We start from the raw sequence: 11,660 nt of genomic DNA, 5'->3' as shown, positions 1-11,660 counted from the left end.
TCAAAGGTGCACACTATATGTTGATATGTTGATAACCAGTGTTAAATTCAAAGTAAATGATTGCCTAATTTCACCCAATTGATCTAAACCAGATTTTATTTCTATAATATTTAACTCAGTCACTGTATGCATTAAAAAGGCTACATCTGAAAATGGAAGCCATATAGGTCAAGTCTATTACATTGGGAATCACTCTATTACAATTTATGAGTAGAGCAATGTGAAATTTAAAAGAGTATTTTAAAGAGTTGTTTCATTTCTACTTTATTCATATTAATTTATACCCTGACATGCTCTTTTTCCAGTGAAAATAAAGCACTTGAAATAGAAATAACTATTTCTACAGAACAAAATGTATCTTTTTCACTGAATGAAAGAGAATCAGTGACAAAGGCATCAGCAGAAGCACAATTACACTTTAGAAACATAGTATAAGAAACAAAGGCTAGTTTTTTTTTATCACAATAATAAAATTGTCTAGAATTCCATATACATGTCCATATCCATACTTCTAAAACGTCTTTCAAGTTATACATTATATGGACAGTTTGTGGACACCCGACCATTACACTGCTATGTGCTTTTTAAATATCCAATTTCACATTTATTCCAATTGCATTGTTATTCAGCCTCAAGTATTTTATTAAAGTCAGATACTGATGTAGGTGAGGTGAGGAGGTCTGGGGTGTAGTCAGTTTATCCCAATTCATTGCAATGGTCTTCAATAGGTTTTAGATTAGAGCTCTATAGCAGGCCACTCAAGATCTCTCACTCCAACTCATGTAAACCATATCTTCATTTTTCACAGGGGCACCTCCTGGAAAAGATTTTGGGTCTCCTAATTAACGTGAAACAGATACTTCATGCTGTAATATTCAATGATATTCTATAAAATTGTGTGCCTCCTTCTTTGTTTGAAAAATTCGGCGAAGAACCACATATTTCTGAAAAAGTCAGGTGTCCCCAAACTTTTCTGAATATAGTGTATCTAGAGATCCGTAAGAGTAACTTAGATATGTTCAGACAAATCTGACTGAATAAGTATCACATCACATATGCACATAACCCTTTGTACACACTAGCAAGTAACAAGTCCTTGTGTTGCTAGCAGTTTTTCTCTTGTGAAAGTGTATTGACTGCTACTATTGCCTGCATTGGGTGTGGCATGTCCATTATTCCTATAAACTACAATAGCTAGATATTGAGTCTAAAACTAACTTGGTTAAAAGCAAATTAAATAATTAAACTAACAGTTAAAATTGTTTGTTTGTTACATTGATAGATTCATTGTTAAAATCTATACTAGCCACGAACATGTACCAGAAAAAACAATGATCTCTTCTATTTCCTTTCAAGGATAAGATGACAAAATCGCAATAGTTTTTTCACTTGCAGTTTTGCACTTAAACCAGTAGTTGGGAATTAAATCTAGTTAAGAACTAAAGTTGTGAGTGGAGAAATGATAAAACATTGGACTTCACATGCCATAGTCACAGCAGCAAGACTTTATCTGCTTTACAAAAGTTTGAGAAAAAAAATCTTAATCCAAATGTAGTTTGATTTGGTTATGTCACTCATTGCTGCAAATTAAATTACAGCTCAGAGATGTTGACATGCAAAGACAATAAACAGCTAGTAGTCACTTATTAGAGTAAAGATCGGGAAAAGGACACTTAAACCCGCAAAACATTTCAAACATGAATTGGCAAAGGCTAAAATGCACTAAAAATAACTACTAAGCAAAAACAAACACATCTAAGATTGTCTATGCATTTGTATACCATCTAACCCTAAGATAATCACACTCCTAGAATAAAATAGATCTAGCAGTCTATCTTCAGTCAAGCTCTCTGGGAGAACCATTAAAGATTCTGCAATGGAGTTTCTCTACCAGAGAGATTTTTTAAGAATAGACCTGGAAAATTAAGTATCCAAACATCTTTTCAATAAGTTTACTTTTCTAAGAATGTATCGTGTATCATATGTACGGTAAACATACATATAGATTTTGTACATATATACTGTATGTACAACTCTATAGGCCTCTCCCCAACTGCAAGGTAAGTAACAAAATAAGTAAGTATGAGAGAATGCGCCATCTTCCAGTCAGGTGTGCAACTTCACATTTGCTGAGAGGCATGCAAGATCATGGATGGTGCCCCCCTCTATAAAAGAATAAATACACTATATATAATGGCGCCCCCATTTGCAGTGCCACTATGCACTGCATATACTGCATACCCCATTTTTGGGCCTCTGCCTCCAGTGGCTGAACATGTTTGGATACTGCTGTCTCCTTAGTGATATATTTTACTAATTGGGCTGATACCAATTTGCCAAACAAAACAGGAAATTGAATTTGACTGTCAGTAAATGATTTTAAAGTCCAGGACTGGAAAGGCCTATGGGAATGTGCTATTAAAATACCCAGAAGATTTGAATCTGTGCAGCTAGACATAGGCTATAAATCTTGAAGAACTTTCACTAATCATTTGATGTGGTTCTTAATCCCTTCAATAATTTTTTTTAGGATTATATCGCAAGTGAAGCACAGAATAAGACAGAATAATAAAAAACATAATGCAATTGGAGAGGGCTTGCCAGTTAGGGGGACAAAATCTATCAAAACCTACTGGCCAACAATCGAAACCTATAGAAAATTGGGCTGTGATCAGGTCCACTGGTTAAACTCTTTAACTATTGCCATTTTAAAGCAATATCTCTTGAATATATCTACTCGGAATGTGGCCGGGAGCAACAGTTTGGCCTTCTTAAGTTCCTGCAGAACGAATGCAAAGGATTCTGTCTTTGTCTGCTTCTTGCTCCTTTCCTCTCGTCTTTTTTCCTGCTACCTTTTGCTGAGCTGCACCGGCTAGAAGATGAAAAAGCAGGAGGGCTGGAAGGTAGGGGAGTGTAAATGTCTGGAGTGTTTGCAAGCAAAATTTGATTGGATGTGTCATCAGGTAGTTTAATTTGCTTCTTCAAAACTTGTTTCTCCAGGTGCTTTTGGATGGCTGAACCCAGAACTGAAACCTCAACTACAGCACCGTAGATATCCCATGTCATGCCTTTCTCGTCCCAACAGACTTCTTGTACTGGCTCAGGTTCATCTGAACCTGACTTGACTCTTGGCTCTGGCTCTGGAATCAACTCAGGTGAGCTTAAGTTGAATGGAATAACAGGACCTTTGGCAGTTGAAAGAGTTTCTGCACATAGTTCAGGTGCCCTTGTTGCTATGGGTGTCATAGGAGCTGTGGCAATTGAACGAGTTTCTACCTTTAGCTCAGGTGCCCTTGTTGCTATGGGTGTCATGGGAGCTGTGGCAATTGAACGAGTTTCTACCCTTAGCTCAGGTGCCCTTGTTGCTATGGGTGTCATGGGAGCTGTGGCAATTGAACGAGTTTCTACCCTTAGCTCAGGTGCCCTTGTTGCTATGGGTGTCATGGGAGCTGTGGAAATTGAACGAGTTTCTACTCGTAGATCAGCTGCCCTTGTTGCTATGGGTGTCATGGGGGCTGTGGCAATTGAACGAGTTTCCACCCGTAGATCAGGTGCCCTTGTTGCTATGGGGGTCATGGGCGCTGTGGCAATTGAATGAGTTTCCACCCGTAGATCAGGTGCCCTTGTTGCTATAGGGGTCATGGGAGCTGTGGCAACAGAATGGGTCTCTACCTGTAGTTTTGTTGCAGTTCTTGCAATTGGTGTCGTTGGAGCTGTGGGAACTGAGTGGGTCTCAATCTGAAGTTCAGGTGCAGTTGTTGAAAAAGGGGTCATGGGAGCTGTAGCAATCGAACAAGTCTGCAGTAGTAGATTTGGTGCAGTTGTTGCTATTGGTGTCATAGGAGTGGTGGCGATTGAGCGAGTCTCTACTTGTAGTTCAGGTGCAATTGTTGTAATAGGTGTCATGGGAGCTGTGGCAACTGAACGAGTCTCCACAGGTAGTTCTGGTGCAGTTGTTGCTATTGGTGTCATGGGAGCTGTGGCAATTGAATGAGTTACTACTTGTAGTTTGGGTGCGATTGTTGCAATGGGTGTCATGGGAGCTGTTGCAACTGAGCAAGTTTCAATCTGTATTCCTGGTGCAACTGTTGCAATGGGCGTCATGGGAGCTGTGCCAACTGATTGAGTTTCTATTTGTAATTCAGGTGCAGTTGCTACTATGGGTGCCATTGGTGCTTTGGATACTGATCGAGTCCCAACCAGTAGTTCAGGTGCAATTGTTGCAACAGGCGTCATGGGAGCTGTGGCAACTGAGTGAGTTTCTATATGTAGTTTAGGTGCAACTGTTGCAATGGGTGTCATTGGTGCTGTGGCAACTGATTGAGTCTCAACCTGTAGTTCAGGTGCAACTGTTGCAATGGGTGTCATTGGAGCTGTGGCAACTGAACGAGTCTCTATTTGCAGTTCTGGTGCAATTTTTGTAATGGGTGTCATTGGAGCTGTAGCAACTGAACGAGTCTCTATTTGCAGTTCAGGTGCAATTTTTGTAATGGGAGTCATTGGAGCTGTGGCAACTGAACGAGTCTCTACTTGCAGTTCAGGTGCAATTGTTGTAATGGGTGTCATTGGAGCTGTGGCAACTGAACGAGTCTCTATTTGCAGTTCAGGTGCAATTGTTGTAATGGGTGTCATTGGAGCTGTGGCAACTGAACGAGTCTCTACTTGCAGTTCAGGTGCAATTGTTGTAATGGGTGTCATTGGAGCTGTGGCAACTGAACGAGTCTCTACTTGCAGTTCAGGTGCAACAGTTGAAATGGGTGTCATGGGGGCTGTAGCAATTGATCGAGTTTCTACCAGTGTCTTTGGTGCAGTTGTTGCCACAGGTGTCATGGGAGCTGTCGCAACAGACCGAGTCTCTACTGTAAATTCAGGTGCATTTGTTAATTTGGGTGTCATGGGAGCTGTGGCAACTGATCGGTACTCCACTTGCATGCCCACCTGGAGCTCAGCATCCTTTGTTTCCACCTGACCTGATTCAATCCCATCACTTTGGCCCAGTTTGTTAAGGCAGTATGGAAAGAAAAAAGCAGTGGAATCTTCTGGAGGAGTCATAGGGCTGGTGGCTGCTGAGTGGTATTTAACCTCCAGGCTAACTTGTGTCTGTATTTGCTGTTGCCTGGATACAACTTTTCCATCTGAGTCTCTCTTTTCTAATGATTTCACTTGCTTTAATGACACATTGCTCACTGTCTTTTCTGACCTGTTAGGATCTTTTGAGTCAGGTGAAATTAATTCCTCTGATGACTGGTATTTGTTGGCACATATCTCTTGTTGACTTTTAGGTTGTGTTTGTTTTTTATGGCTTTCTATGAATCCAACTTCATCTGACTTGGGCATGTTCAGATCTCCTATGCTGGAGATTTGCTCTTCTGAACTGTTGCTGACCAAACAGGTTTGTTGCATTTCACTGAGCTCTATCAAGTCTGCCACCACCATGGATACATCCAAATTGTCCTCCTCACTTGGCACCATACACTCAAGATTGGTGTCACTTTCTCCACAGCACTCCCCTTTCTCCATTTCATGCTCAGGTGATTCATGATTAGTGACCAGAATTGTGATTTCTGGCTTGCTTGTTGCAAATCTGATTTAAATCGCTCTCTACGTGTAGGTCCTTCACTTGATCCAAGACTTAAATCCACCACTACTGTTGAGCAACTCAATACGGTTGAGTGAATCTGATCAGATTTGGTCACAGCAGGCTGGGAGTCAGTATGGATCTCTTCAAGGGCAACAGTTTTTGAATGTTTGCAGGCTTCAGGCAGTTTGTTATCCATCATGGTGTCCTTCGAAACAGTCACACAGGCATGACTTATAGCAGAGTTAATTTTTGAGCAGATTCCCCAAAACAGTCATATGGAGCTGGTTGTCTCATTGTTCATGTAGTTGAAGAGATTTACCCATTTTCTGTAAATAAAGAAAAAAATGTAACTTAGATTAGCTTTTTTTTTAAATTGGTTATGTTGTTGTGGATATTCTAATAAGATAAGATCTAAGTGTGATTACGGTTTAGTTACAATATTGGTAGATAACGGGATTTGCAGAAAAGAGGCAAGAAATACACCTGTTTTAAGCAAGACATGAGCCACAGTAACTATACAAGGCAAATTTTGATTTAATTTGTTGTGCTTGTATTTGGATTGTATATAATCCCAATCAGCATTGCTAAATTACAGAAAGCAGGCAAATTATTCACAAGTTTACACAGCACAGAGCAATTCATTATAGAAAAATGCAGTTTTATCCTAGTCATAATTGCATACTGGTGTTATGCTGCAAATCAATGGCAGCAGGCAGAAGGAAAAAGACACCATTTCATAAGCATAGGTGCACAGATTCCGATTTTTACTTCTCCATCTTTAATACTTGCTGCAAAGGAATGCTCCGTACACCACCTGTCTGATCCCATATAATTTATACATGTAGCAGGGATAATGATTTAGAGAGGTATTAAAAGATTCAAGCATGTAATAACAGAACGAATACATACCTCCAATATGATCACTGATTAGTAACTCTGTTCATGTTTATATTCCACACACACACACACAAAAAAAAGCAATATGTATCAAATCCACGACACATTCATGGCTCTTTTCTGAAGCTCCTACTTCTCCTGTGGGTGCTGAGAAAGGCAGGATTGTTTTCTCGAATCCTCTGCTGTGTATGGAGGTCTTTGGATTTCAGCGTTGTGTCTGAGCGTTGAAAGCTTCTGATTTTCTGTTTCCCTGGAAACAAGGCTCAAACTGGCAGCGAGCGGTAATGCAATGACAAAGTCTCTTCAGCTCTTTAATAAGCTGCAAATGGTGTTGAATATTACGTGAGACAAGTCTGAATACAATCTGAAGAGTGTGTAATCAAACAAATAGATTGTGCATCAACGTGCATTAGTTTAAATGAAACAAATGACAAACAATTGTTCCCCAGTTCTGGTGTATCAGAATCCCGTTATTTTTTACCACTGAGTCACAATTTAGCAACAAACTCACACAATTTGTAGAGTGAAAAAAACATCTTTATATGGATATGGTTCATATCTGTGTGTACGCGTTGCATCGTGTTTGTTTTACTGGCAGAAGGACGAATACAGATGGTTCTTTGAACCGAGAATTTCTTCTGCGTAGGTGTAAAAACAAGATTCGTAGTCTGGACGTTCTCATAAACCCGTTCCAGGTGTTACACAACTCTGTTGCCTAGCAACCTGCTGTGTGGATATCGGCATCAGCGGATTGGCGGGTCCTGATGGTGGAGGTGTGTGTGTGTGTGTGTGTGTGTGGGCATACTGTGATTTTTTTTAGGGGTGTATGCAAAAAACCCACCAAAAACCATTTAATAACTGGGAAGAATTTCTTACCAGCAATTATATAAAGTGGAAGGAGAAGGACATGAATAAGGGGGCTGCATAGGGATGAGTGGGAGGCAAGAGAAAAGAGAGAGAGAGAATGCGGAGGAGGTGAAGAAGCCTGAATAATGAGCAAGTGAGAAATGCTTGCCTAAGACCTAAGACGTGAGCAGTATGGGGATGTTTTCTTTTCTTTTTCAGTTATACTTCTATAGTGTTGGTTGTGTCACATACACTTTCAGGTCACTTTAATACCTGTACATTTACTGTACAATTATCTAAATATCCAATTAGGTTGCAGGAGCATAATGCATGTAATTATGCAGATATAGTGAGAGTTTCAGCTAATGTTTACATGAAAAAACAAAATGGGAAAATCTTAGTGACTTTGAGTAAGTGTACAAAGGTATTTATTATTACTTACACACACGTTTGATCACAACGTATCAAACCACATATTTCAGACCGTTTTTTCTAAACGTAACTACCAACCCTCTCCAATACACCATCTCTGGTTCCCCTTCTGGACAGATTCCCAGTTTTCCTATCAAGACAACATCCCTAATTCCCCTCAAGAATTACATCCCAGGTTCCCCTTCATACCAGCATCCACAGTTCCATCAAGGACAGCATTTCTGGATCACGTTTTTCAGGAAAACCTCAATGGATCCCCCATCCAGAACAGTATCCCTGATTCTCCATCATACCAATTTCATTAATTTCCCTTCAGGACATCTTTCCTGGTTCCCTTCCGAGACATCATCCCTTGTTCCACTCCTGGGCAGCTTCCCTGTTTTCCTCCCATGACAAATTTCTTGGTTTCCTTTCCAGGACAGCTTTCCTGGTTCCCCACTAGGACAGCATCCCTGGGTATTGTCCACCCCATTCTCCCTAACACTTTATTTTTGCAGATGATTTTTTATTGTATTTCTCAAACAAATGTTCCTAATGGTTCATCCTGTTTCTAAACGTAACAAATAGTTAGACTTATGAAGTTCTGCTTTCATGTTTCATGTAAAATATATCCTTTTGAAATCAATGTGGTTTCCTATATCTATATATTTACTTGTGATGTAATAGTCCTCAGCTGCTGTTCTAATAAAATTTGTTCCACTAGATTTTGGAGCGTATTTGTGGAGATTCATTCAGCCACAAGGGTGAGGAGGCCTGGGGTGCTGTCAGCGTTCACATTCATCCCAAAGGCGTTCAATAGGGTTTAGGTCAGAGCTCTATGGCAGGAGATCTTGCACTTCAACCCATGTAAAGCACATCTTTATGAAACTGGCTTTTGGCACATAAGCATTTTCATGCTGGAACAGGTTTGGGTTTTTTAGTAAACCTTCTTTCCCTATACTGTAGAAATCCCACACTATTTGTGTTAACAATTTGGGGAAGAAGAACAGGTGTCCCAAAACTTTTTTTTCCATCCTGACTGAAAGCTCTTGTGTTGCCTTGACAACACATAACCACTTCTCTTTGAATACTTGTCCATTGGCAATGGAAAGACAAGCACTTGGATTACAAACAATAACAGTGCATGATACCTTTGAGATTGAGAGAGAGAGAGAGAGAGAGAGAGCCATGATCTATTTTCATTATGAGCCACTGAAGGTCTCACTGCATTTGTGCAGCCTGAGCAAACACAGTTTATAGGGCAATCACTGCTTTAAACTGCAAACAGGGTTTATGGGTTCATCAATGATTCAGACATGTGAAAGTCTCAACTTTTATTGTTTTAGATAAACATGATCATTCCAGATGTAACGTTTAGAATTATTATTTTTTTATTGTTAGATTATTTGTCCTGATGAGAGGAAATTAAAGGTTAAATATAAATAGCAGCTTCTACAGCCAAGCTACTTGCTTCCCAGTTTGTGTCCGAAATCCTTTATGGTCTCTGAGGCTTTTTCTGATGCTGTGTCGATAGCAGACTGTGTTTGCTTGGACATTTCCTCAGCGGCTACACACATAGAGCCACAAACACACATATGAAGATATGCATGTTAAAAGTATGCTTTCTTGTACATAATGAAAAATCTGATAAAATACTCTCTTGCTATCATACTGTGTTTCTTGCTCACCCATGTTGGTGGTTTCTTTGGACGATTCTGCCACCTGCTGCACAGCATCTTGAGCTGTTTGCACTGGAATCACATGAAAATTGAAAAACAAAATGATCTGTGCTCTGACTTGAAGTACAAAGAGAAGTGCAGATATTGTCAATGTATTAATATTTTTATTAAAGGATTTCTTGTGCATTATATTATATTATATTATATTATAATTGTAATATATTACACCTAGAAAAAAAAACTATAGAAAAAGAAAAATACACCTAGAAAAAGAACGTGTGTGATATAAGTTGAAGTACCTGCTGAGTCAGCAACATTTTTCGTAGCTGACTGTGTGGTGCTCTTCAGCCCCTCTAGAGACTTCTTAAAGGAGGCCATGTTCCTCACAGGAGGCTCTCATCCACATGCATGGCCTGTATGTGCAGGGAAAAGTTGGGTCTGGAGCAGAGTAAGCCCCTTTAATACCCCACTGTGGTGCAGGAGGGGCAGTTAAAGCCCTCACTATCCTGCCTGATTACACACAGTGACAAAGAGATGAGACGAGGAATGAACACAATCTGCTTCTCTCAGCAGCCTCACATCCTGTTTATGGTGAGGTAAGAGAGAACGATAGTGATGATACAAACTGCACACTGGCTTGTGTAATTATAACACAATGAATTTCAAAGAGTTTCAATCATTTAGCGAAAAAGATAGAGATCCATGTGTGCAAGACACATTAACATAACAGGAAATGGAAAAAAATATATAAACCAAAATTAGATCTGCAATATTAAAACCTAAAACACAAAAATACAACAACAAAAACAAACATAATACAAATGATAACAAGCCTAATAAAAAAAACACAATATAAATAAAAAAACAACAGTAAAAAATACACACAAAAAAACAGAAGAAAAAAACAAACAAAACAAACATACAAACAAACAAAAAAATTATATAACATTTTATATATATATATATATATATGTTATTTCTAGCTCAGTTGGCTATGATAATTTCCCTTCTACCATTTCATTCTCTAAAAATAGAACTTTCCTACACAGTATCTCTGGATTGTGCTGAGTGTTTGGTTTGAATATCTCAGCTATAATGAACCAACATATCCATCCTAGTGACAGTATTTCTCAAAGGGACAGTGTAGGTCAATAAATAAATAAATCGATCCCTTTAATTCATCCCAGAAAGTATTTTTGTTTTTGTTTTGTTTTGTTTTTAGATAAATAGATATGTAACACTGCATAGTTAAACGAGTGTTTTGTGAGTTCTGTCCATTACAGCTGAGAAACGCTATAACAATTCCACAGTACTCTGGTCTTCACTGAGATGTCCTCATTTAAAGTTCCTAAACAGAAGGAATCTGGAGAATTGTCAATACCTGGTCATGCTGTATGGTCTTAATAATGCCTCTTCCAATGTAAAAAAAAAAAGGTTAGTGGCTAAAAACATATCAACAAACCTCTATTTAAGTGTGTCCACTGATGCATTCTAAATGCATCCTACAAAGCAGACTGACAAACAAAAATAAAATGTGTTTCTAATTATTCTCACCCATGATCCTTTTCCATGTTCTGTTGGCTAATAAAACACCGATCCTGAGTTAGTGCTCTTTGTTGCCAGAAATTTTTTAATAGCACAAAGTTTCAGCCAATATTGTGTTAATCTTGAGTCTCTATAAAGGTAGTATTGCATCCTTAATTTCTCAGAAGAATATTTATTTTATACCGGATCGGTCGAGGTCCGGGTTAGCAACGACCACCACAGGTTTTGTTAGCCAACAGGGTACTGGTGGAAATTGGGCTACTGTTGGCCGAAGGAGGAGAAGGAGAGGAGAAAGATGTCTACAGAGACGGCAGGGAAAGGAGCAGTGTATGAGAGTGGAGGTTCGGGTTGGTACTTTAAATGTTGGTACTATGACTGGTAAAGGGAGAGAGATAGCTGATATGATGGAGAGGAGAAAGGTAGATATGTTGTGTGTTCAGGAGACCAAGAGGAAAGGGAGTAAGACCAGGAACATTGGAGGTGTTTAAACTGTTCTATCATGGTGTGGATGGAAAGAGAAATGGTGTAGGGGTGATTCTGAAGGAAGAGTACAGTAAGAGTGTAGTGGAGGTGAAGAGAGTTTCTGATAGGGTGATGAACATGAAGCTGGAAGTTAAAGGGGTGATGATAAATGTCATTAGTGCTTATGCTCCACAAGTGGGTTGTGAGATGAAGGAGAAGAAACAATACTGGAGTAAGTT

At 39.2% G+C, this 11,660-nt stretch overlaps 1 protein-coding gene across 1 annotated transcript; it reads right to left on the bottom strand.

Moving 5' to 3' along the window:
• Window positions 1-238: 238 nt before the first annotated feature.
• Window positions 239-6,892, bottom strand: LOC124391893 (calphotin-like). Its single transcript, XM_046858567.1, has 2 exons — window positions 6,491-6,892; window positions 239-5,907 (listed from the first exon to the last, which is right to left on the bottom strand). The coding sequence occupies exon 2, from the start codon at window positions 5,518-5,520 to the stop codon at window positions 2,734-2,736; it is 2,787 nt and encodes a 928-aa protein (XP_046714523.1). The 5' UTR covers window positions 5,521-5,907; window positions 6,491-6,892; the 3' UTR covers window positions 239-2,733.
• Window positions 6,893-11,660: the final 4,768 nt, after the last annotated feature.

Source organism: Silurus meridionalis, chromosome 10 (assembly GCF_014805685.1).
Source record: "Silurus meridionalis isolate SWU-2019-XX chromosome 10, ASM1480568v1, whole genome shotgun sequence".
In the NCBI taxonomy this organism is placed as follows: Eukaryota; Metazoa; Chordata; class Actinopteri; order Siluriformes; family Siluridae; genus Silurus; species Silurus meridionalis.
This window is presented reverse-complemented; position numbering and strand designations above follow the sequence as displayed.

Coding starts and splice junctions, on each gene's coding strand:
- LOC124391893 (XM_046858567.1), bottom strand. CDS start 5,520: ATGGAGAAAGGGGAGTGCTGTGGAGAAAGTGACACCAATCTTGAGTGT.